A 27,419-nucleotide genomic window follows, 5' to 3' on the forward strand; every position below is an offset into this window, starting at 1 on the left:
TCCACTGCCCAGTGTGTGGCTTGCACAACAGGCACAGGTACCAAAGGTGTTGCTCCCTGTCTGTGCAGAAGGCTGCACAGATCACCCAGCCCATGCCTTGCAGCACTCTGGTGATGGGTCTGTCGAGGCATGGGCACTGAACAGCCAGCACTGCTCTCATGCTCTGGAAGGGCACTTGGGAGTCACAAATAACCACTGCTATCATTGACTGAAGAGTAAAAGGGGGACTCATGGCAGCTGGGGCAAATATTTGACATTATGTTTAACTGAGGGCAGTGTGTCTTCTAAACATTTCACTGCCACTAGGCAGTGAGGGATGTGTCCATGTGGGATAATCATCTATGCTCTGTTTCTAGCCATTTGAGGGACAAAGTGACTTCTAGGGTGTGAGTGACCATTTCAGGCATCTAGATGGGACATCATGTTCTTAGATATCATTTTGAGATGAAATTAGTTGAATAATGCAATATATTATTGATGAACTTTGTTGAGGATTATGAAGAAGGCTTCCTCAAAACACCGCACAGCTGTGTTTAGTGCAGTAAAGCAGATCTGTATCTTGCTGTTGTGCTGACCTCAGGCTTGTGTGGTAAATCTGCCAGAAGCCACACTGAAGATTTGCCTTTTGGTCTATAGTTGTTCAAAATACCTCTCTGTCTGTGTCATTATTAAAGATACTGAGCAGTACTGGTCCCAGTGCAGGATCGTGAGGGACACGACTTGTTCACAATCCCTGTTGGGATGCTGAGCCATTGACTGTATTTGGATCCCATCCAGCCACTTCTTTATCCATCAAACAGTCCATCAATCAAATCCACCTCTCTCCAAATGAGAGGTAAGGATGTTGTGTGGGACCATGCCAAAGTCAATACAGCAGTCCAGGTAGCTGACAGGTAGTTTACTTTCCCTTAGGTTGGAGTGGTTTCAGCCTGCACTGCATTTCCCAAGGATATCAGAGGTCGTACCTGCATTTCAGTTTGTGCCTGCTGGGATCCCCCTTGCCTGGAGGCTCTCTGCAGGCAGAGGTCCAGCCTCACTGCCTCTGGACTCTTTCCTGCAACTGAGAAACCATCCAGCCCACAGCAGGGAAGGAGTTAAGTGCTTGACCAGCTGCTGTCTGTGAGGCACTGAATTCCTTCCCGTGCAATCCAGCAGCCAGTGTCAGGACAGCTATATTTAGAAGGCTGATAAAGGTTTGGTGCCAACAGTTGTCCTGCCCCTCGATGAAGAAGCAGTAGAGAGAGTGAGAGGGGGGCAGCTGGTTGCTTTCCCCCCCAGTAGCTCTCCTTGCTGTCTTCAGTGGCCTCCTCTGCCGTGCTGCCAGCAGGGACCCGCAGTGGAGCCATCAGGCACAGGGTAAGTTCCCTTTCCTTGCTCACCCTTCTCCCTGCTCGCTGCCTGTGGGTGACCACGCGGCTGCCATCCCCTGGCCTGAGCCCGGCTGCCGCTGCCTCCTGAGGCACTGAGGCACTGAGGCAAGGGTCCCTCTGCCTGGGCCAGGGCAGGTGTTGGCTGCTGTGTTTCCATGTTCCTCACTGAGCTGTGGTGCCCTTGCTCTCCCACACCCACGGTGAGAGCAGCAGCCTCCACACAAAGGATTACAAGGACAAAGTCCCCGAGCCTTCAAGCTCCTTTGGCCTTAAGCTTTAGGAGCGTTTCATTTTGGGGACACGAGGTCTCATGTTTCTTGCCCCTGACCCTGTTTCCAGCCCAGCTCTGGCTGTGTACAGCTCCTTCCAGCCACCTCGTGCGGTCGGTCAGGCCAGTATAGAGTTTCTGCCCTGCCACCCCTTCCTTCCTGGCCTTCCAGCACCCTTACTCACAGGCAAAGAGCATTGGTGCTCGCTGGGCAGCAGCCAGGGAGCTGCATGAGGCCCTGGGAATGGCAGGTGCCCTGGAAAAGGAGCCAGCACAGCCCTCGTGGAAAGGGCTCCTCACAGGAGCAGTGTGGGAGCCCTTCTGCTGTACCCCTGCCACTTGTGCCCCAGAGCCAGGGACTGGCCTTCTGTGCAGCCCTGTGTAATGGCTGTCCCTGCTCCCTGCAGCGGCTCCGCAGCCATGGCCAGCGGCAGAGACTCGGACAGCGAGGAGCCGCCGGTGCCCCAGGAGGAAGAGGAGGAGGAGGAGGCGGGCCCGGACGTGAAGGCCGTGCAGGCCCATTACCTGCGCAGCCCCTCGCCCAGCCGGTGAGTCCCCGGGCACTAACACGGCTCCTGGCAGCACGTGGGAGTGCTGCCCTTCCCTGCTTCCTTTCCTCCTCTCCTCCACCCTGGCACCTGGGCCAAGCTGAGCCCGGGGATTCCCTGCCCTCCCCGAGGTGGGGTCAGTGTGCCACTCACACGGGGCCTGCAGAGACAGGACTCCTGCACTAATTAATCCACCCTGCTGGGAGACTGCAGCAGGGATAAACTGCAGGAAGGATTACTGTGGGCTGCTGGTGTCCCTCTTCCCTGTCTCACCCTCTCATACCCCTGTGCTGAAACTTCTGATCCAATTTCAACTCTTCACAAATTCAGCTTCATCTTTATGTCCATTGTAAGGACTTGTGGATTTATTGAATGTTGATATTAGGCTTTGCCAGCCCTAGAAAGACCAAAGATCTTGGGATTTGGGTTTGATTCAGAACCAGCTTTAGCTACAGGCTTCAGGCACTGAACAGGAGGCTGTCACAGCACAAGCAGAAATTGAGTTACCTCAAGCAAAACAAGCATGATTAGATGTGTTTTCTCCTAACACAAGGAAAAATACACCCCTCTGTTCTCTTTTCCTAAAGCAAAATGCTCTGCAGGGTTTTCTGTAACCTTTGAGATGCTTTAGCTGAAAGCAAGGAGTAGGGATAGAGTTTAAAAGGAACCTTCCCCAGTGTCCCTCAACAAGTAGGAGGTTATGAAATGTTTCCTGCTAACTGTGGGACACTGCAGAAAAATTGAGTACTTATTTCACTTAACCGCATGAAATCAAAATTGTTTAGGAAGATCACTGAGTTCACATAAAGTAAAATTATGTATTGTAAAATTATGTATTGAGCTCTCTCCTACTGCTCATCAGTCACTCAAAATGAACAGAAACATCTCTCCCGATTATTCCTTTCCTTTTCCTTTTTCCTTTTTCTCCCCTTTTTTCTTGCTGTCAGTGGCAAAACGCAGTGATGAAAATGGCAAGACCATTCCCAGCCAGAAGGGGGTCCTTGAAAGACCCAAGCTTGGGCAGATTCTGTGTTTCACAGAGGCTCAGGGCAGCTTTAGGTAAAACATGTTGAGCCTGTGGTGGCAGATTATTGCCAACTGCTACCTTTTTATTGAGCTTGGGGGCAGCCTTTACAGCAGAAGGAATCGAAGGCAGGGCATAGCTGCAAATTTGTGTCAGCTCCTGTAAATGAGACTGAGACTCCCCTTGCTCATCTCGTAAACTGCTTTGAAGAACTAGAAAAGGATTACTTGCAGTCACGGTTGACAAGTGCTGGAACTCAGCTAAATGACCTGGATGAGCCTGTTAAGTGGTTTCTGATGGCTGTGCCCTCTGTTTTGATTCTGGAGCCTGAAAGCAGTTCAGCTCTCCAGACACTGCTGCACCCTGACTGCATATTAATCACCCTCCCTCTCCTGCTTTAATTAAACAAAAACAAACAGTCTGCAGGCCTTTCATTGCCAGAGAGCTTCTGTGATGGCAGCACACTTGTCCTGGTGATTTGTACCATCTATTTGGAAGGCAGTGTAGAGGGTGTAGATCAGGGAAAAAGCCCTATAAAATATTTTGTTAAGATGGTCTAACTGAATCTTCTTGGACTGTATAGGTGGATCCAGAGAGAAATATATTTGTTTTTAAGGTTGTGGCCTTTTTTGCTTAACAAAAACTTACTACACTATGTCAAATAACACTTCAAAGGTGTTTGTGGGTGTCATAGTGGTTTCTGACCCACAGTGACACAACACTGAGTGAGTGGAGAGACTGATCACAGGTTCATACTCTGAAGTGCCCAAGGTACAAAGTACTGAGGGAGAGATTCATGGGCTTCAATCTCAGTGCTTGCACTGAACTTGTGGTAGCTCAAAGGATGCTTGCAGGCAATTAACTAGCAGAAAGAAAACCCAACAGTTTTCTAGCACAATCTATTTTGAATTACTCAATAAATTCTAGTTAGAGCCATGTTTATATCTGTCTGTCTAAGTGGGAGTTACTTGTGAGACTTTTTCTTGTGGTCCATCCCCTCCCAGTCTCAAACCAGACACTGATGTTCTCTGCCCATAAACTCCTCCACCAGGCAATCTGATCCCACTCCCAGCCCCCTGCAGCTTCTCCTCATGGGACCTGTCTGCATCCTGCAAACACTGGATACCGAGACATCTTTGAAGCCTGTAGTGCCATGCTAGAGATCGGGGTGGGCATGAGATGTGGGAGAAGAGCTGGGACTTCCCTTCTACAAGCAAAGAATCCTCCCTGCTCTAGTTCCCTGCTGTTCCACTCTGAAATGGGTGAAGAGGGCTGAAGTCCTGGGGATGGGATCCCAGTGGATCCCAGCATTTGCCTAACAGGCAGTGTGGTTGGTTGGCAGGTATTCAGTGATATCAGACACTGACACAGAGAGCATCTTCATGGAGCCAATCCATCTGTCATCTGCTGTGGCTGCCAAACAAATCATCAGTGAAGGTAAGAGACTATGCAAGTTACAGAGACCTGAAGTTGCACTTGCTTTGCCTTTCTCATCTACAGATCCTAAATGATAAAAAAGCCCTTATGAGAAAACTCCATCTGAAGTAGAGAAAGAAAGATCAACTTATAGAAAGGTTTGGTGACCTCCTTTGAAGCTGTGCAGTGAATCTGTGGCAGAATTGTGTACTGCAGGGGTAAAAGTTTGAGTGCTGGTTGCTTGCTGCAACAAGCTAAATCAGACTAGAATGGAATAGAATAAAACAAAATGGAGTATTTCAGTTTAAAGGACATATGTGATCATCTAAGTCCAACTATCAGGGCTGACCAAAAGTTAAATCATGTTATTAAAGCACTGTCCAACATCTCTTAAACACTGTCAAGGATGGGGCATTAACCACCTCCCTAGGAAGCCTGTTCCAGTGTTTGACCACCCTCTCAGAGAAAAAGTGGTTCTCTATGTCCAGTCTGAATCTTCCCAGCTCAGCTTTGAACTATTCCCACATCACTGGATACAAGGGAGAAGAGCCCAACAGCTCCCTCTCCACTTCCCCTCTCTGGGCCTGGAATAAGGGTGCCCTTAACTCCCAGGCCTTTGGCCAGTGTGGGGCTGAGTGCAAGGTGCCCTTCTCACTGCTGATTGCCCTGAGGCAGCTCCTAGGAACACCTACCTGCCCACACTGCAGACAGAGCAGGGTGGTATTTCTGGGGAAGAAAAGCTTGTCCAGGCACAAGTAATGATAGCTCATCCATTTGCATTGTTTTTGTGTGCTTTTGGTTACAATGTCAGTTTATTCCAGAGCTGAAGACAAAGGACGTCAGGGTGGACTCAGTGTGTCCCAGGATGCTGGAGTCTGCGCAGCAGCTGATGGTGGAAGACCTGTACAACCGAGTTAAGGAGAAGATTGATGACACCAGCTTGTTTAACACGCCGTGTGTGATGGACTTGCAGAGGGCACTCATGAAGGACAGGCTGGAGACCCCCAGGGATGCTGTGGATGAAGTCTGGCCTAATGTCTTCATAGCAGAAAAGTGAGTGTCAGCTTCTGTCATCAAGCTGCACGAGATTCCCAGTAAAGGGTCAGATGGAACCATTGAAGGCATAACATGTATTACATGCATCTAATACCTTTCATCCCTAGAGAGCCCTAAAGTGTTTTTCAGACTGTGCTCACAGAAATCTCTATGCACTGGAAAGTAAATACTTCTGGAATAGAATCAGCAGCTTTCCTATTCTGTTTAGATGCCTCAACAGTTTAAGAGAGGAAAAGACAAATTAGCCCAAATTCCACTGTTCTGATTGGAATTTGGCCCTAAAATTGGAACTAAAGTCTTTGGTATGTAGAAGGGAGTTTAAAAGGTAATGCCAAAGCAAATGTCAAGTAAACATTTTTAGGTATCCTGTACTGTGGTTCAGCTATATGTGTAAGTGAGCAGACAGAATTAGAAGGGCATATAGAGTAAAGCATCAATTATGGAGTGGTAAAAATTGATAAATAAGTACATGGTCTGATCCTAGGATGGCAGTATGAGTTTCAAACCAGGCTGGAGTGGAAACAGAGCATGTGGCTCTACAGGCAAATGCAGGCTTCTTGTTTTCTTCTCAGAGTGAGTATTGGAAAGGGATACCTGTAGAACTCTCAAAGGACATTAAGATCTGAGTGGTGCCTCATGCTGAATGAGTTGCATGGACTGGGAGTTATGTAGACTTTGTAGCATGCAGCTCTTTTCCCACCTAAAATAGGGGCACTGATATCTAACACGTTTTTCCCTTTTCTGCAGAAGCGTTGCAGTGAACAAAAGCCGTTTGAAGAGACTGGGGATCACCCATGTCCTGAATGCAGCTCATGGCACAGGTGTCTACACAGGAGCAAGTTTCTACAATGGTCTCAATATCCAGTACCTGGGCATTGAAGTGGATGATTTTCCAGATGCAGATATCTCCAAACACTTCCGCCCAGCTGCAGAGTTCCTTGACGAAGCCCTGCTGACTTACAGAGGTGAGAGGAGATTGAAGTGGTTCCAGGTTGCTTGGGAATTAACAGGGGGAAACCTTACTCTGATAAACAGCTGATATGCCACACTTGTAATGGGGTAGAAGGCAGAGCCTTTGCCCTCTGCATGACAGTGAGCACCTCCTGCCTGTTTCTGCCCAGTCTCATTCAAAACAGGAGGGAGCAAACTGGAAAGGGGGGCAGCCCAGCAGCCCCATGGCTGCAGGTCAGCTCCTGCAGCTGATTTGAAAGAACCTGACAATAGCAAAGAGTAGAATCCCTGCTCTAATATATTTTTTTTTAAATATTGATAGTCTATAATACTATATAAATAGAGAGATAGGTATATTCCTGTACCCTGCACTTTCCAGTTTTGCCATGATGCCATAAACCAGGCTGATTTACCAGAACAACCCAAGTGGATGAGTTGAACCTCTGGGTGTCTACACCCAGGCTGCTCTCAGATTTGCTGGACTTCAATTCCATGGCAGCTGTTACTCTGTGGACCTCCAGTGCACTCTAGTCATTTTGTTGCAAATTCAGTGGACAGTTAGAAATATCTTTTTGCAGTTCAGTATTGAAAGAAGCACCGGGGTCTGTGATATCACTGATATTCCTCATATAAATTGTCAATTAATCTCATTTCTGTGGAGAGGCAACAGAAAGCAGTAGTGACAGTAAGAAAAGTGTCAAGTTTTGTTAGTATGCAAGGAATGTTGAGCCAATTTTAATAGCTGAACAACACAAGGAGGATGCACCAAGGCAGATGAACCTTGGAAGAAATGAAAGGAAGGAGATCTCCCCCTCTTGGTGAGCTGTTAGATTGGTTTAGCTGGCTGGTAAAACACTTGGAAGGCAACCAAGACTTTTGATGCTAAGGTATTAAAGAGATTTCAGGATTGGAGGAAGAGGTTCATTAGGTAAACCTCTTGTGGTAACATATCAGCAGTTAAAAAGATGATGCTTAAATTGGCTTCATTAAGTTTCAGTGCAAACAGATTGATTGAACTGGAGTTTATCACACATTTAGAAGCAGTAATTTCAGTTGTTTGCAAGCTAGCAAAGCCTCATTTACACTCTCTCCGTATTTACAAGCTTTCCTTTAGCTGTAATTTGCCATACAAGTAACTTAAACCCCAAACAATTTGTCTGTGCCAAAGTTTGGTTTTCTGCAAGACGTAGTAAATGCTGTAAAATAAAGCAGATCCTCAGTTTTGATTCTTGCTTATACCATTACTGGTGGAGGACAGTGGCTCCCACTAGTTTAAAGCATCTGGATCAGTTTGTCAGAGTCAAATTCAGCTCTTTTCTGATAGTTGCTTGGTTCTGTTCTTGTAAGATATAACAGGACTTTGGTCTCCAGCCAGTCTTCAATGTAATTGTTTGAGGGTACCTTGGAAAACTGATCTAGATCCTGGCAAAAATACTATTAAATTAATATAAAATTGTTATTTAAGTCCTATAATGTCCCTTATAGGAAAAATAAGTTACTTGCTTATCCTTCCAGTACCTTCCTGGAGGCTAATGCTAATATCTCACTTTTTACATATTGAGAAAAAAGCATGGAGAGCTTAAATGTCTGACCCTATGTCAGCTAGCAAGTCAAGATTATCTCACTTGCCTTTCTAATACCTATTATAAGCTTTTTGACTATTTGAGTAAGTGAAGTGTGTAGGTGAAAATACAAATACTATTTAAATTGTTTGGAAATGTGCTTGCCCACAGTTTTTGAGACTAATGTGCTTTTTATTCGTATGTATCTAGATTTTTATTAAGGTAAAGCTAGTGAATATTTAGTGCTGGTTTCAGCCTCTGAAACATATAATCAGTGTAGTTTTTAACACTATGCAGAGAATGCTTTTGTGCTACATACCAGAGCATCCTGTCTGCTATTGGAAATAGCTGATGCCTTTCATGTTCACTGTCTGTAGGCAGAATCCTTGTCAGCAGTGAGATGGGGATGAGCCGCTCAGCTGTGCTGGTGGCTGCCTACCTGATGATCTACCACCACATGACTGTTCTGGAGGCTCTGATGACCCTGAGGAAGAAGCGTGCCATCTACCCCAACGACGGCTTCCTGAAGCAGCTGCGGGAGCTCAACGAGCAGCTCTTGGAGGAGAGGGAGCTGGAGCGTTCTGGAGATGAGGACGTGACTCCAAGCCAAAGTCCTCTTCCCTGTGCAGGGACTTCTTCACGGCTCTCTGGAGCTGGGGACTCAGGGAGCATCAAGGGAGCCAAAGCCCACTCCATCACAGTAGAAGAAGAGGACGCCAGCAGCATTCTGGGTAGTTTTATGAGCTCTTCGTCAGTGGAAAAAACTAGCTGGGTTTCCAAACACTCCACCCTGATCACTGAGGAGGAAGAGGAACAATTGTATGAGGAATGGAGGAAGAAACAAGGCCTGTCTGTAAAGGAAGCAGGAGTTCACCATGAAAGAAGAACATCTCCAAAGCATCTGGATCAGGAAGAGGAACAATCTGACGAGGATGTGGAACGGAGGATTCACGATTGGCAGCGCAGAAATGAGAAATACCAGATGGCAGGTACAGCCAGGGAGGAGGATGGTGAATGCAGCATGGGAGGAAGACCTTACCCATCAGGTGAATTCAGTGATGTTGAGAGCGTGAGCAGTTTTGAGATCCGAACCCTAAAAAAGCAGCTGGAAGCCAGTAGCTTTAGCAGGATGAGGAGGAGCCGCACAGACTCTGCGTCTTCTGAGAGCACCTGGGACATGTGGAATCAGAGGCTTCTGGAGATTGAGAAAGAAGCTGCTCAGAGGTATCATTCTAGGAATAAGACCTGTGGGGAAAGACAATCCCCAGAAATGGGAAGAAAGGAGAGGGATGTGGATGAGGAGAGTGTGCTTTCAGACTCTTCCTGTAGCTCCTTCTACAATTTCTGCCAAAAGAACAAGGACAAGTTGACTCCTCTAGAAAGGTGGAAGGTCAAGAGGATCCAGTTTGGCTTTCACAAGAAGGATTTAGAACCATCATCTGCACCATCTCCAGCAGAGGATGGCAGCCAGGCAGGTCAGGAGGAAACAGAAGGGAAGAGTTTGTCAGATATTGATCTGACTGCTTACCAGGCTTGGAAAATGAAGCGGCAGAAGAAGGTGGGCAGTGAAAGCAGCAAGGAGGAATTTGTGGAATTTGCCAAAACTGAGGATTCTGCTTCAGCTAAAAAGAGGCAGAGGCGTGTAGAGCTCCTTGAACGTTCAAAGAAAATTTTAGAAGAAAGCCAGTCCATGTGCAGCTGGGAGACAGAGAGTACAATGAGTGGGAGTATTCCCCTGTCAGCTTTCTGGTCTTCAGCGCCTTCTGCAAGTGGTGCCGACGATGCAGCTTCTGCCCTGAGCATGCAGACAAATCATTCATCTTTGTCACAGGCCAGGAGTTGTACTGGAGCAACGCAGATGCCAAATATACCCCTTCCCAATCTCCCAGTTGGCCCAGGTGACACAATATCCATGGCAAGCATTCAGAACTGGATCGCTAACGTGGTCAGTGAAACCATTGCTCAAAAGCAGAATGAGATCCTGATGCTGTCCCGTCCATCGTCCGCCATGGCCTCCCTGTCAGGAGACCTTGGCAGGCGAGCAGATGACGACAAAGTTTCTCTTCTCAGTGCTCAGAGTGGCTCATCCCTGGCTGCCTCTCAGCTCCACCAGCAGGACCTGCGCCGGGCTGAGTCTCAGTCTGTGCTGTCCTGCAACACCTCCGTGAGCGCAAGGACAGAAGGGACTGCTTCAAACATGAAGATGACCCAGACAAGCAAACCACTGTACAGCCTCTTTGCTGATGATGTTGACCTAAAGAAACTCAGGAGGAAGGAGAAAGAGATGCAAATGGAAATGAGAGAAAAAATGTCAGACTATCAAATTGAAAAGGTGATCAGAGACAATAAACGCAGCACTTTATTTAAAAAAAAGGTGACCAAAGCAGAGGAAGATGAAACAGAAGATGACAGAGAGAGTACAACAAACAGCCACAGGCGTCCCTTGCAAGCAGATTTTGACAGAACTGATGCAGTCTTTGATCTGTCCAGTCAACCTGCAGCCTCAGGTGCACCAAAGTCAGAGGTAGATACTGGTATTACCAAGTGGCTCAATGGCCTGAAAGCAGAAAGAGAACCACCGTCATATTATGATCAGACTGAGAAAGCTAGAGAGAAATATAGATCATCCAGAGTTAGACAGATGGATTCTGAGACATCCAGTTACAGATTCTGCAGATCCCAAAGAAAAGAGCTAGATAGCTGTTCTTCCTACGAGTCAACAGGAGATTCACTGAGAACCATGTCAAGATTTTCCTCTGCTTCTGCAAAAGAGGACAAAAAGATGTACAAGTTCACGAGGTCCAGGGTCAGTGAGACAAGTTCCAGAGGAAGCAGCCCAGATCTGCATGTTTTCAGCCAGTCACCTGAACCACCCTTTGACTCTGAATCCCCTGAACCATCCACACAGAGCCGAGTCAGAGCTCATCACGTGGAGGCATGTGAAGAGGAGGCCAGGTCAGACGTGTCAGAGTGTGGAGCAAAGAGAAAGTTCACCCAAAGCTTTTCAAAGTCTGAAGAGGATGGAAAGAAGGAGGCAAAAGTGGAGCAAAGTGAAGAAAGGTTTGCATCTAGGCAGGTCTCTCAGTACAGGCGAAGCACACGTAAAGAAGAGGAAGAAGAGATGGATGATGATGCCATTATTGCTGCTTGGAGAAGCCGACTAGAAGAAACTACAGCAAAGCTCCAGCGGAGAAGGGAAGAGTGACCAAGATCACACTCCAGGAACACAAGCAGAGCCACAGAGTCCCTGAATCACTCACTCATCATTATATTTTTGATAATCCTTTGTGGTTTGTAGGGCATTTCCTGCAGATAGTTCTCTTCTTAATCAAAAGCGATGAAGGGAAGAGGTCAAGTTCTGCCAGTGTTTGTGGTTTGTCAGAAAGAAGATGCTGGTATTAAATGATCAATGTAGGTAGGAACACAATGTTACAAGCCATTAGGAGCCAGACGATGTTTCAGCAGCAAAAGCAGGTAACGGTGACACCTCAAGTCAAAAGACCAATCACATCCCATTTTGGTTATTTCAATTTCCTAGTGTCATTAAAGACTGGACATGTTTTTTCTAGGATCTTTTTGATCATAAATGGAGGAAGCCAACAGCCTTTTCTAGGAACTTAGAGAATGTTTTTCTCTTAATCAGTTTTACTTTATACGACTGAGAAGATATTACCAGGTAGGCTCCATTTTCTGCACCAGCCTTACGAATGTCTAGAGAAGTAAGACAGTTCAGGTTTATATGTGTTCTGTTTTACTTTACTAAATAGCAGAAGCAAAGTGGAATACTTGAAAAAAGAAGATGTGTCCTGTTTAGAAGTTAAGTGCAGTAATTAATGTATTCATTGTTTTCCATTAGATAGAGACATCTATGCTCCAGTATGGTTGGTTCCTCCTAATAACTTCAGGTCAACAAAGGAAAAACACAGTAATATGAGCAGCCATCCAAAAATCTTTTTTTTATGTAGTTAAAGAGGTAGAGTTAGGATTAGTGTTAGTGTAGGCTGGGTTTCTGAGTATTGACTTCACTTTGGTTTATATGCAGCTCAGCTAAATTGGTGCTTTTGTGTTTATAGTCAGTTTAATTTTCAACATGATTGCCTTGAAAGAAAAGAGCAATACACAAACTGACCTCATAATAAAATTGTTTAATTACACCATAGGTGTAAGGTACCGTGCACCTAAGGAGAAATTGTGTGTCTGTGAAGGTGGCACCTGGAAGCTTGTTTTTAGGAGGCGCAGGTAGGTTCAAATGGCATCTTACAGTTAAAGTGTTCTTATATCCTGAGCTACACAGGAAGAAGCCCAGCCTCCATGGTAACTGAGTACTCCAGGTTAAGAGCCTCAGGTCTTTCCATGCCCTGCAGAGCCTTGTGAGCTTGTGTGACACAACCCACCAGCTTGCCACAGCATCACTTGTGTGTCTTTCCACACCACAGCACCCAACCCTCACCAGTCAACATCCTCCACCTCTCTCTTGTAAGCACATAGGCCGGTTTCTACTGACTTTGGCTCAGGAATTGTCAGTTCTCTCTTCTGTACAGACTGTATTTTGAACCAACAAAGCCCTCTGGCAGAGCTGAATCTGAAACAACAATGGAGGGATGATGCAGTAGCGCTGTCTCACAGGAAGTTTGTCTTTTTCTTGTAATCTCTTCTCCCTCCCACTGTGATGCTTAGAGCTCACCATTACCATTGTGCTAGTACCTCTCCCTATTTTAATTGTGTAATGCAGACAGCAAGCTCCACAGGGCAAGGGCCTGCTCTTTGTCCCTGTCTGTATGGCGCTACGCACATCAGCAATGCTATCTAAATAATGGTTACTGATAACAAAATGCAGCTGGCAATTTTCCTAAACTTAGAATCATTTCTCTCAACTATAACTCACTGATCAGACATTATCCCTGCTTCTCTGAAGATAAAGATGATTCTTTCTGACAGCCAGGACTGGGGTAAATGATAGCTACTTATTGTCAGGTGAATGGAGTCTCACAATCAGGTGATTAACCAGTAACAAAGCTAGAAAAAATATGAGAAATCACTTACTTGTGTGGGTTGTTTTGGGGTTTTGTGTTTTTTTTTTTTTTTTTTTAGTAAACTCAGATTACATTTCTGAAATACATAAGGAACATGGTTGTGCTAATGTTTCAGGCATGCAGAGATGCTCTATGGTTTATAATGCTCTTCTACTATAAAATAATATATTATACAATGCATCCCTTGTTTCTGTATATTTCTGTGAGTTGTTATTTTTAAAGTAGTGAAATTCCAGGCCTTGAGCCACATTCTGAGAATTTATATTGAATTTCAGCAGTGTGTGTTAGGATAGGCATTTTGCTCTTTCCTTCATCCCTGGTAAAGTTGCTCCGCAGAAAACAGCTCTGCATAGACATATTTGGAGCTTGCTTTAATTTCATCCTAGAAAAGGTCTTAAGTTTTGAATGGATCAAAGTGAAAGTGTGCAGTACCTTCTGGCACTGAATTTACTTTTTTATCAAAGGCTGATTCCCTCTGAAAAATCCCTCCTGCTTCCTGTGCCTGGACGTTCCCAGCAGACAAGCCTGTCCTCTGCAGTACTGCAGGGGGCATCTCGCGCTGTAAAAGACGAGCAGTAGATGATGTAGTAATTGGTTTCATTTTGCACTGTACAGCACAGCCTTTGTTTGGGCAGCATTTTGATTTAAACACTAATCTAGGTCTGCTGCCCAAATAAATTATTCAAGACCAAGGGGCAGAATATGGTTCTGTAACAAGTCTGAGCCAGACCATCCTGATAGCGAGTTTTGACCCTTGTGAGAAAGGGTTAAGTGGGTTCTGCTGACTCATTGAGGTAGGTGGCTTATTAGTTCACTTGTGTAAAAGGGAGATAAAAATGGTTTGCTGGGGAGAGGCCATCTAAGATGCTGGCTGAGCAGCCATGAGGGAGAAGCCTTAGAAATAGCTGAACTTTATTTCCTTATTGCTTATATCCTTGTTAATAAAGCCAAACCCCCAAAGCAGTAAGGGGGTGGGGATCATTTTGGACTCCATGCAGTATATGGCCAGTGCTTGAAAGCAAGATGGGAAAGGCTCCAGCTCACAGGTATAAATTACATGAAACAGTGACATAAAGACCTTGCATGGTGAAAATATTAAAGCATTCAGTCATAAGACCAATAACCAGGAGAGACAGAAATGGAGGGGTTGAAGGCAGGCTAGAAAGTCAGGTTTTAAGATGAGAATTTAGAAGGAGATAAGGAATTGCTGAAAGGGGAGAGGTCTGCACAGATTGTTTCAGGTGACCAGAGCTGCAGAGTGAATGGTTTTTCAGCAATGACACCAGTCTGACAGTAGATTAAAAGAGTAAATAAGTACCCAAATTTATCTAGGAAGGATTTTTCAGCAAAGATGTGCTGGGACTGATATTTTTTCCCTCTCAGTTTGCTGCCATAGGGAGGAGGGGTTTTTTGGCATTGTGTAGTGGAAGGTGAAAGTGAAAGGAGCATCCATAGGGTCAGTTAAGAATATAAACACAAGAACATAAGAAAGGCTCTGTGGGGTCAGACCAAAGGTCCATCTGGCTCAATATCCTGTCTCTGATAGAGAACAACAGTGAATACCTAGGGAAGAATATATACAGTGATAAAAGTGCTATTTCCCCAGCATGATCTTCCAGCTTCTAATCATTTGCAACTCAAGGCCTTCCTAAGCCAGGTGTGATATTTTTGTATTTAATAGCCCTTAATAGGTTTCCTTCTATATAAGTGCCTAGTAATTTCTGAGTTATAACCACTATAGCCTCGTACCCACTAGCCTCTGTGACCTCTTGTAGCAAGAAGTCCCACAAGTTACTGCACACAAAATGCTAAGCCATCTTCTTTCTGCCTATTCTGATCCCTCTGCCCACTGGCCTTCAATGCCAATCTAGTGTCTGTTTAGTATCTACATGTCCCATGAGATTTTACCCCCCTTCAGTCATTCTGTCCCATCCTTAATTCTCTGGTTTTTCACCTGAATTACTTATTCCTCATATAGGAGCTGCCCCATGTCTCTTCATTGTCCTGGCTATTCTTCTCTGAACCCTTTCTAGTTCTTCTTTGTCATGTTTGAGATGAGGGACCAAATCCTCACACAGTATTCAGGGTGCAGGTGTAGCAAGGATTTATCTTACAGCATACTGACCTTTTTTTTCTCTTTTCTATTCCTTCTCTATTGACTGCTAACAGTCTGTGTGTTCCTTTGGCTCTTCTTGAGCACCAGAGTGATGTTTTCATAGAACTATTTATTTTATACACCAAATCTTGTTGGATGGCAATGGTCAGCTGTGAGATCATCATTTTATGTGTTAAGTTTTCTTATTTGTAATGTTTTACATTTATTAGCCTTGAACTTCATCTGCCATCTTGTTCTCAGTCTCTGTCACATTAAATCCTTCTGCATTTTTCCACAGCTATCCTCCCATTTCTACTGCTCTGTTTCCTTAATGTCCTTTGAACAAGGTAGAAACTCAGAGGATGTGGGAAGCAAAGAAGTTAAGGAGGGATAGATGAGAAAGAAACCCATTTGATGTTGATCTGCTTGAAGTTAGAAATAAGAAAGTGATGAAAGTCAGAGAGCTAGGAGATAAATGTTCAAAAAGAGATCTGAAGACAATAGACAAATTGAGAAGGGAAGCTATAGTGGTCAGGGACAGGAAGATACAAATGTAAACCAAAGAGGCCAATGCAAAATATTAATTTGTTTAGATTTATCAATGTCTGGGAAAAGGCTAGGAGGCAACATCTCTGGGAAGTAAGGAGAAATAAAGAAGTTACAAGTCTGTGAGAAATGTGAAGGGGACTGGGAGAAATGGAAAGAGTGAGAGACATTAGTGGGACACCGATGATAAAATGACATTGGTGCTGGATTGGGAATTCAGTGTAGTACAAGCAAGTTTGAAAGAAGTGGAAATGTGCCAGAAATATGTTATTCCTACTGTAAGAGCTGCATTTTGCATTGTAATACTGATAGCTGTGGGGCCATGGCCCATTTCCCCCATCCAGGAATTTCAGGACAATGTGATTTATTGCATGCAGCACTAGCTTAGACTGGATAATTTTAAAAGGAGTTTAGCACCATTTCCTTCCTTTACAGCTCCTTGAGAAATGTTTGCACATTAGCTGTGGTGGAGAGCTAGGTGAATTATGAGACAAAAAGTTTTATTTGGGGAGGTTATGTTGCATTGCCTGCCTTTCCTTAAAGGGTGTAGCTGGAATCCATTCAATATAGACATATAATGTGAAAACACAATATCCATGACCTTCCTAAATTTATAGACAATGCAACAAAGGTACTGAAAGCATGTGATTAATATAGTCTAGGGCTTGGAAACAGATACTGCATACTCATGTAATCCTGCAAAATCTCTTTGAGAGCTACCTGCCTATTCTCTGGAATTTCACTTGTCATGTAGAAAAATGAAAGTGGGTCTGATCTCTGGCTGCTCTTCTAATTGTGAAGAAAACTTCCAGAATGGGAAGTATGTGTAACAAATAAACTGTTCTCTAGAGAGGTGAGAGCATAGGTCTAAATGGTGTGTGAGTTGCCCCAGTCATTTCAGCAAGGTTCTAACTTATTTGCCCAGAAGTAATAATTTAAATGCCAATAATATTTGTCACCCTGTAGTTCATGTAATAAATTGAAAAAGGTTCAAAGTGCATGTATTTAGCTTGTTTATTGCCAATACCAGCATAATCTGCTTGAATGAGCACCCTGTCTTTGTGGTTGGTTTTGTTGTTTTCTGGTTTGTTTGGTTTTTTTTTTTTTTTTTTTTGCTTAGGCTGCCTTTTGTTCTTTGGTACATTTCAACATATTCAGGAGCAGATTTCATGTTGTTTCTAGCTATCCTCCTGTTACAACCACTCAGTAGCTTCTGAGCTTGGTGTTTTCATGTGACTGCTGTACCTCTGCCACAGGGTGCACACACACATAAAAACACACACAGATATAAAGACAAAACATTATTTGTGACTTATAAAAGCAGGCAACAATATGAATTCAGTTCTTCCCAGGACTATCCAAGTGCAGTGATGTGAAAACTGTCTTAGAGAGCTGGAGAAGGGACATCCTGTTTGTGCTTTGAACCTTCCCCTCTGGATTGCATTTCATTTTTATTTGCATGTATCTTTAAAACAGACAATTTTAGTCCTTACACAAGAGCATAACTGCTTCCACATCTGATTCATATCTGCAGGTAGACTGGTTTACTTTTAGTTAAGATCTGTGTGCCCAGGAAGACAGAAATGTGTGTAATAGAAAACTAGCTTCATTGTTAACTGTGAAGAGAACACTGTCTCTACATAATCAATCAATCAATCAATCAATCAATCAATCACTTATTTCTTACCAGTGCACTCTTCATGCCAACATGCCTGAATGCTTTATGGTCATTAAATTAAATCAAAGAACACACCACAGAATGGACAAGGCCAGATCAATAAATCTTAAAACCTGATTCAAACTTACCAAGGACTCTGCAGGAGTAACCATGACAGGAAGGATGACTCCAGTCAGGAGGGCATGTGTGTGGGCATAAAACTGAAACAAGACTTAGGTGATACTAATTAGGGGACAGAAACATTTAAAGGAACTGTAATTTTTATAGCATCACCCAGCTGCCAACACCATCACCCTGCAGCCTAATGTCTGTATTTTCAGGTTTATGAGTGATATAAGAAAATAACAATGGCAGCAAGAACTTTTTGTAACTTTACAGCTGTACGCTTCAGGGCACCTCTTGCCTAATTTTAAAGGTGTGCCTATTTGTGATCTCTCCATTTGATTATTGCAGGGCACCATATGAAAGGAAGATGCAGTAAACACCAGCTGGCAGTCACCACAGTACAGCTGCTCTGTCTTCATGGACCATCCCAGCAATTTGATCTTTGGAATGACTCCATGCTGAACTCAGATCCAGTCAGAAGTCATCCATTAGTTGGGCAGAACGTTTCTCCCTCCTTGCTTGAGAGGAGAGCTTTATGAAACTGCAAAACCTTTTATGAAGCTGCCAATTAATGGGGAGCTTTGTACATTTTGCTCATAGAAATATCCCAGTAGCTGTCACAACCTATGGAGGTTCATTCCCAAAGCACATAAAATGACCACAGGCCTAAGTACGTTCAAAACTAAAAGCAAACCCCAGTTCTTCAACTTAAACTTCCCTCCCTCAATAATGTCGAGGCATGTGCTCCTCAGTCTGTGAATTGGATCAAAAATATTGCCTAGAGGCAAAGGGTCAGAGGAGATTCCACTTATGAAAAACAGGAGGCCCTCAAAAGGGTGCAACCTCAGTTGCTGAACAGACACCACAAATAGGATGGATAAAAGCCCACATGAGACTGGTATGTGAGCAAGCAGAAGCTGACAGTTGCCCCTCAGGAATAGAGTATAAAGCTTTCAGTTCTGCAGGAGATGTGATCTGAAAGTCTGCTTCCTGGAAGCAATCGCACCTGAACTGTTGCATGGTGCTGCAGTTGCATAATTTAATAGTTGTCATGTTTCATTCCAAGGTGAGTGTTCTTGGTGGTAGTGTACATAAAAAATTTGTATGTCATTAGGGATAAAAGGGTCTATGCCAGACAAGGTCAGATATTATCCTCAGGAGTGGCAGAAGAGGTCCATATTAAAACAAAGAAGGTGTTTGATTTCCTTTTGAACGTGGGCAGATGATTCAGACCCACGTGCCCTTCATATGCTCTGTCTCTCCCCTTCCTATCTCCTTTCTTTTGAAACAGATTTAAGTCCATCTACTTTTATATTTTCAAACAAAACCCATAAAAGGGCCATAAATATCATGACTCGCTAAAATGAAAGCTGTTTTCTTCTTCTCCCAGGAGACTCCTGCCTGAGAGAGAGACAGAAAGAGTTCACCTCTTTGAAAATTTCCTCCTCTGTCGAAGTAAAGCTGGTATCTAAAAGCAGCCTTCAAGGCTTTGTTCTTATCATCTTGACCTGGCTTTGTACTGGCTTCTCTCTGTATTGCTTGTGGAAGTGTGAAGGACGGGGCTAGGGGAAGGAGTTTTGGCTATCACTGGCAGAGCAAGGGTCATGCTTGGAAAGGGATTTCATTGTGGTTTCAGAAAACATTATAAACTCAGTGCAGTGGCAGAAAGAATGGAGAAACTCATTCCCCTCGTGGATCAGACCAGTGATCCACCCTTTGTGTCTCTGATGTTGGCCACAACCAGATTCACCTCAGAAGATATAAAGAAAGTTTAAGTGGGTAATTATGGAATAACCTGCCCTGAGTAAAATTTTCTCCCCTTCTGGCCCAAAGCCCTCCTTCATCTCTCCTCCTTGGTTAGAGTTCAACTCTATGCCCTGAAGCATGACGGCTTCTCTCCCTTCCAAACCGCTTTTCATCCTGGCCTGTCTCATGTAACTGCCTGTGACAGTGATGGGATGTATAGGTCTTGTCCACTGAGAGTCTGTGACAGATCATAGCCTTATTGGAAAGAGAGGCAGAGAGGCTGAAGAGAAGGCGAGGGAGGAGAGCATAAACTCAGATGAAATATCCATCAGGAAGATGGAAAGAAGAGTGAGTGCCCGGGAAACTAATTGCTGCCTGCTGATCTGGGCTGTGGAGATAGCTTGCAAGTGAGCATTTTTGGTTTTCAGAAATTTCAGCCTGGAGCACACTAGGAAAGTCAACTCTTGCTTGAAACTACTGTTCATCAATATTTCCCCTTTTATATATATATATATTTTTTTTTTTTAAGCTGTAGAAGTATGACAGTAGTCCTGAGAAAACAATTCCATTATAATCTAAGGGAGCTTTTTCTTCCACTGAAGTTCACTACTTATTTCTGAAAAGTTATTGGCATAATTTGGGGCTGTTAGGCACTGAACATGGATGAGAATCAGGCTATTTTTCTACTGCCCGAAGACTATTTAGGATTCCAAAGTTAGATATTCCTGCCTAGGTCCTTATCCCTATCACACAGAGATGGCTGCTCATAATCCCGAGTAGAGCAAAGCCCAGCTTCTGTGGATTTGTTTGGCCATCGCATAGGGCATCAAAATTTATGTGACATAATGCCAGATGCTCCCAGGTAAGGATTAGAATTGTTCAGCACATGAAGGCTCTTGACTTTTTAGATAGTGTCAACAGTATCACAGGTGATAGCACTATACCACAAAAAGCATTAACAAAGTTCCAGGGATTGCTAAAATGTACTTTCTAGATGGACACTTTCCAGTTGTATGCAGGTTCAATGACAGCTTTTGCTTATTTGTCCTGGAGCTCAACAATTCCTAGGGAGAGGGAAAGAAGAGCTAGCTTTTGGATCATATTCAAGTCTCAGTAATGATTATTTTCACTCCCACAGTATCCACTGTTTCCCATATCCCTTTCCCTCAAAAGTGTGGCAAAGGGATCTGGAGTTTTCCAAGCGATGGATGTTGAAATCACACCCAGTCTCCTGGATACCACACTGAGGTGTTCAAAGCATCCTGCTGGTGTTGGCTGAGCACAGGAGATTGTTCATTAAGAAAAATGACTGTATCATTCATACTGGGCACAGCTGCAGTGAGCAGCTCAGTGGCAGTGTTCAAGGCTCTGTAATCTCCTGTTAGTTGCCACTTGCCATTAGATTTTTTTACTGGCCATAAAGGAGAATTGTAGGGGAAATGAGACGTGACGATAATTCCCTGTTCTTCCAGCTCCTTTATCAATTCAGTAACAGGACAAATAGCAGCAGAAGGTAATGTGTATTGTGGAATATTAACTGCCTTACTATGGGGTAAAGGAGCAGCTGTTTGCAACAGATTAGCAGTCAGAGATGCATCTGTAGGAGATAAACTCAGGGACAGAAAGGGTGATGTTCCTATTTCCCATTTTCCCCACGACTGACCCTTCAATACATCCATGCCCAGTATATTGAGGGCACCCAAAAGTAAGATCAGGTGGATTATCTGTCCCTTAGACAGAATCAGCTTTGCCCTGACCAGAGGGTGGTTGGTGAGTTTCCCATTATTGACTGCTTGCAAAGCAGAGGCTGCCCTTTGTAAGTGTCCTTATGTGCCGTGGATATCCGGATTCCTGTGTCAGTGAGGAATGTTGTGAGGATGGATCATTAATTTGGGACTGAGATCCTCAGCAGTGGGAGTAGCACCCACCTTAGTTTCCTAAATATCCAGTCTAAGTTTAGTGCTGGTAGGTTTGGATATATCCCTGAGCTTACAGCACTTGCATGCTCTATCCCTTTGAACCATATGGTGTCACCCCATCTCCAAACACAGATCCCAGAGGGTTGTGAGAAGGAAATGATGAAAACTTGTGCACTGGCACAAAAGGAAAGTTGGCATCTCAGAGACAGCTCCTTCCCTAAACATATTTTCCATCATCTTTTACACTCACTAGTAACTGATCACATTTCTCAATTTCTGCTTTTGTCTTTCACACGGAGGCAGGCTCGCTCTTTTACATTTTCTCTAGCTGAGGACCTCCCTTGGTTTTTACCCTCTGGGTTGTACAGTGGTATATCTGCCAGCCTACACTGAAGGACATCTTGGAGAGTAATACCATTTAAGCTTGTCTTAATGGCCAGTTCTAAAGATTCCCACACCCCTCAGCTTCCATTAGACACACACCAGACATGTGCAGGCTCCCATATCCCAAAGGATGCAGTTCTGCTGGGAGGGGTTGTCAGGTTCTTGGGGCAAGGGATGCTGGTCCTTCTACTTCAGCTGAAATCACTGTTTTACCATGGCCGCATAAAGGCCCTTTAGTTCTTCCTGGTACCTGTCCTGCCTACCTGGCTCTGCTTCAGTCCAACGCTGCTGCTTCCAGCACACATCAGGCCTTTGCATGAGCTGGGTTGGCCAAACCAGGAGCCTGAGTCACAGACAGGCCAATGTCTCAAGCAAACAAACAAAAGAGCTTGTTTTTATTATTATTTATCAGGAAATGTAGTGATTGGAAGTGGGGTAACCATTTTAAACTGAAAAAGTGTAGATTAATATTAAATAGTGGGGTAGATTTATATTGAATATTGGGAAGAAATTCCTTACTGTGAGGGTGGTGAGGCCCTGGCACAGGTTGCCCGGGGAAGTTTTGGATGCCCCATATCTGGAAGTGTTCAAGGCCAGGTTGGATGGGGCTCTGAGCAACGTGATCCTAGTGGAAGATGTCCCTGCCCATGGTGGGGTGGTTGGAACTGGATGATCTTTATGGTCGCATCCAACCCAAAACATTCTGTGGTTCTATGACTGTTTTCTTCTAATTGACTTACACAGTGCCACAGCCTGGTAGGTACAGGGTGATAAGAATATTATTTCACTGAACTCACCTTATACACGTGTCCACAGCTTGGTCTGATGATGCTTACACACTGTAAAATAATCCCTTTTTTCTGTGGCAAATCTCTCTTGTGTCGACAATTAAGTACCCTTTAAAATTCCATTTTTTTGGCTATGTTTACAGCAACATGGCTATTACGAATGTGTAGAAAATGTAAATAACTTAGCTAATATTTTTGCTAGCCACCTTTCTCCTTGCCTCTCCTTCAGTTATGAATGCCTTGGAGAAGAGATCATTCTTGCTTAGTGCCTGAAAATGCCTGAGCTTCTAGGGGGAGCTGCAGTAAATAAAAAAAAATTATGCTGGATTCTATTTTCACTAAAAGAAAAAAGGAAAGGCATGTTATAACCCTGATTTGGTGTGATTATACTGTAAATAGGCCATAAACAGTCAAAGGGAAAATAACCCACAATATTCACACCTTTGAGAGACTGTGAGGTGGTAATCGCTATTCTTCCCTGCTGTTCAAAATATTTTCCAAGTGTCCTCGAAACTGCATTGGCAGCAGAATGTGGCCCAATTCAAGGGCTTTAATGCTACTGCTAAGTAGAAATGATTTTTGTCCTCGAAATTTTCAGTGAAATAGTCTGTATTTTGCAAAAGAAAAAGCATAGCTATTCACTGCAAAAGCACTAAGAAAAAAGGCAGAGACCATCAGAAATCTTTCTGACAAGACAATTCCATGTTTTAAAAAAAATTTGTCCAATTAAGGAAAAAGTACTAATGTTGAATTTCAAAAATAAGCATGTTCTATATGAAGATGACAGAGAATTTCAGAGTTGCTTGCTGAAGTTAATAGGGAGCATAATGTCCACTTTATACACAGGGAAACAGGAACAGAGATTTACCTTCAGCTCATTTTTTCACTTTTCCCCAAGAACTGTTGCACTTTGCATGCCACACAGAACTAGCATTTTAAATGGATGGTGTAGCTTACCTTTAAGACCACAACCCTTCTTTACAAGCAGCATGGCTACCTCTGCCTGTCACAATGCCACAGAAAAGCTCTGCCAGAGAATCATTCCAAAACCTTGCAGGGAGATGCTGTGCTTTTCCTGCCCTTTGTGGTCGGAATCTTTTTCATCTTATATCCATGCCCATACTCAACACTTTAAAATCTCTCACCTTTATGACCTGTTATTTCTCAGCATCTTTTTGGGCTGATAGACAGCTAAGGATATAGATATTTACTGTCACTATGTTAATATCCAGAGGTCTTAACTAGCACCAGGACCCTATTGCAGCACGTACAGCATGCAGCACAATTCTACATGTTCTTGCCCTAAAAGACTTGCAAGTTAAATAAATGAAACAGACACAGGCTGGGAGAAGGAGATTGCATCTGTAAGTGTGTTTGAGACCCAGAAGCCGAGCCCAGTGTTGTACATGGATACTGCAGCAGCAGAAGCCTGCAGGAAATTTCAAAAGATAGGGCTAAATTCATCTTGCTAACAAACATTCTCCATCAGCAATCACTCACCTCTCTGCGGTGCAATTAAACACTCAGTGGCCTCCAGAGAACAAGCACAACTTTCTAAACTGGTGATTAAGGTCTTTGTCTGTGAGGGGCAGACATATGTTTCAGGCCTTTTTCCAGGGAGTGTGATGTGAAAGAGTATAGCATTTATCAGGCTTTTCCCCTCCCAAGTCATGGCTCCTGGCTGCTACCTTTCAAAGCAGCAGTGCTGTGCCTTTTTGGCCAAAGAATTTTAACCATTTCAAAAGGAAACAGTTAATTTGGGACTCTTTAACAGAATAATCAACAGCACAGGGAAAGAGCCTGATGCTTCCTTGGACCCAGATTCAGGTTCTCTTGAGTTAAAATGCTGTATTCTGAGATGGCCTGAACACTGAGCTACTGAGTTAAATAAAGGCCCCTCTCTGCCTTTTGTCACCTGCTGCTTATGGGCTGTGTCTTGTCTCTGGATAAGGTTGGCATTAGAACTGAAGGTAACTTCAGGTCTGTGAGCACAGGCTGGGAAGAAATTCCTCATTGCAGTTTCATGTTTATCCATCATAACCCAGTGTAATTGCAGACTGTCCCTAAAATATGCTGCACTGAATTTTGCAGCGGTTCAATCATCTTTTGCATCTGGGTCACACTGATGGTACAGGTGGTTTCAAATATAAATACAGGCCATCACATGGATGGGACACACTCTCCTGGCAAAACTGGGAGCTTTACCTATGTTTTTCTGTTTGAGAAGTGATTCAGAAACAATCAGATTGGTTCTGGCTCTGTGTGGCAGATTGCACTTGAGCATGCAGCAGCATCCTAGCCAGCAGAAAGCTGGGCTAAATCACCCACTGGAAGCACAAGCCTGCTTTAGCATTTAACACTTCCTTAGCATGTAACAATGAAACTCAGCAAAACGTCAGCTTTTATTTTTGCGTTGTCCTAGGCTCAAAGGCTCCCAAGGCTCAAAAGATTGCAAATGCCTCTGGAGTATCAAAGCTTCAAATCCAATGTAGCCTGGCTATTTTTCCCTTCAGCATGGGCAGTTACAGAGATGGGATGAATGCTCCCCATCTAGATAATTTCAAACCTGTGTTTAGCATTAATTCTGTCAGTTTGGAAAGCAGGCAGCTGACAGCACAGGGCAATGCAATGCCCTGGGATTCTGCTGGACTTGCACGTGCTAAGAGACCATGGTGTGTGCTTGCTGGAATGGGAGGGGTTTAGGTGAGATTAGTGAATGGGCAGAAGAACCTGCTCTGAGGGAAAGGTCTTGCCAAGATTCATGCAGGCAGTGGCATCAGAAAGGTGCTGCATGTGGCACATTACAATGGACACACTAAAAGTCTTCCTATTCCCTTATTCTACCATAAGGACTGAGTTACTGTGAAAATCATGTTCCCTGCATGAAGGGGCAGAATAAAATACTGTTTGGCTTAAACCTATCCCTGCTTTTGAATGTAAATTAAATCTGTTCTTCAATTTTTTTTTTGTTCTGCTTCTTTTATCTTTGTGGAAATTTTCTTTGGTGACTCCTCTGTTGTTGTCAGCCTCACCCTTACAGGTGAAAATCGTGAACCCTTCTGAAGTTACAAGCTCTAGGAACATATCCTAGAGGCAACATGGAGTTACAGAACCCCAACTGTTGTGCACTGTTGTTCCTGCCCTCCTGTGCAGTTATTTGGGGAAAAGTTCTGTAGGCCAGAGAAACTATATTCATAACATCCACTATTTAAGCCTCTCACTTGGATTCTTTCCTTGCAGTGAGAACTGACACACTGTCAAAGTTGACAGCACTATGCCAGTTTATTGCACCAGAAGACCTGGCTTTTCCTTTCCTCCCATCTGCAGAGCTTGGCTGCTCCCATTATAGGAGCCCTTTCTCCCTCCTGCCCCTAATAAAATCTCCATGCTTCACATGCTCCCTCAGCCTCCCTTTGATTCGTGCTCCCAGAGTCTTCCTCGCTGCTGACGTCGGGCGCCGGCACAGCTCTGTAATTTCCCGGCAGCCCTTTTCAAACACTGCCTTTTAATCAGGTGCTGTGTTTTACCAGCACTTCCTCCTCTCACTGAACGCCTTTGAAGCGAGGCTGCCAACACTGCTGGGGTTCCTTCTCTGCCACCCTTTTTTGTTGTTTCCATACAGAATTCTAGGACAGAATTTTGTAGCTTTTTAGATGCTCTGATTTTTAATTTTTTTTTTTCTGTGTTGTGATCCTAATTTCCTGCAGGATTTCTTCTTCCTCTCCTGGGAAATTTGTCTCTATTTCTGGCATCTGTCCTTCCTAACCCTTCCCACGTTTCTTCCCTTCTAAAGACAGGGGAAAAGAATCCATTTAATATTTTTCTGTAGTAACGTCTATCTCATCTGTCAATAAATTACCCTTTGCCATCTCTGGGAGACCCCTTTGTCTCCCTTCACTGACCTTATTCTGTACCTTGCCTGTTTTTTTTTTAAGGGAGGATGCAATATCCCTGGGCTGTCATTCCATGAAGAACAGCTGTCATTCCTCCCATAGTGTATGCGAATGTGTTTGAGGAGGGAGGGGAAAGGAAGGGGGAAATAGGGGAGGATGGGGTTCTGCTGTTGGGAAATATGATGGTCCTATTCAGAGTGGCAAATGTTTTTTCATTCATGATATTCCACTGCAATTCTGTCTTTTTCTTCAGTGGTTTTGGACATTCATTTTCTTATTAATCTAACACTCATCTGTTTGACATATAACTACAAGAATGTCTATTAAACATCTTTTTTTAACTCATTTTTTAACTCATTATGCATGCATTTTAGAAATGTCTAATTTCTGCACAGTCTCTGCAACTGTGAATGCTATCACACAGTCAGAGCTGCAGTCTAATACTACAGAGGTGGATTCTGAAAGCATTATCTGTGCCTCAAAAACATGAGTTTGCCATATATTTTCAGTGTTACAAACTGAAATGCTCACTGAGAGGGTTAAAGAACACAGTATAGTCCTGCATGTAACTAGCTAGCTGTGCAGACCTGCAGAAGGAAGAGACAGGTCCACAAATCCAGCAATTCCTGCCATGTTCTTACTCCTCCTTGTGTTTTTGAAGCACTGCAGACTCCCAGATAACTCATCACAGAGCATTCCCTGCCTTTCTCGTGGTCCAAGGGCTTTGTGTATAGCACAGGTACAAGCTCCTTTCTGCCTGCTCCTGCTCCCACACACAGTCTAACCATAAATTAGTACAGTTTTAAAAAGCAAATACTAGTTTTGATTAAATTCTACCAATGTATTTTAAGAAACAAAGGAAGTAAATCCACCAAAGATGCTCTCACCTCTGTACCTTCTGGCAATTACACTTGTTAATGCATTTATTTTCACAATATGGGCATGAAATAAGGAAATGCAGTTATTATCTCTGGTGTGCATAGAAACACACCAAAGCAACCTCAAGGCACAAGACACAGCACGTGCTGGGGCCCTTA

At 43.9% G+C, this 27,419-nt stretch overlaps 1 protein-coding gene across 1 annotated transcript; it reads left to right on the plus strand.

Moving 5' to 3' along the window:
* Positions 1-1,206: 1,206 nt before the first annotated feature.
* On the plus strand, positions 1,207-16,864 carry STYXL2 (serine/threonine/tyrosine interacting like 2). Its single transcript, XM_063150165.1, has 6 exons — positions 1,207-1,356; positions 2,046-2,186; positions 4,553-4,647; positions 5,448-5,679; positions 6,430-6,647; positions 8,573-16,864. The coding sequence occupies exons 2-6, from the start codon at positions 2,059-2,061 to the stop codon at positions 11,398-11,400; spliced, it is 3,501 nt and encodes a 1,166-aa protein (XP_063006235.1). The 5' UTR covers positions 1,207-1,356; positions 2,046-2,058; the 3' UTR covers positions 11,401-16,864.
* Positions 16,865-27,419: the final 10,555 nt, after the last annotated feature.

Source organism: Melospiza melodia, chromosome 2, assembly GCF_035770615.1.
Source record: "Melospiza melodia melodia isolate bMelMel2 chromosome 2, bMelMel2.pri, whole genome shotgun sequence".
Lineage (NCBI taxonomy): Eukaryota > Metazoa > Chordata > Aves > Passeriformes > Passerellidae > Melospiza > Melospiza melodia.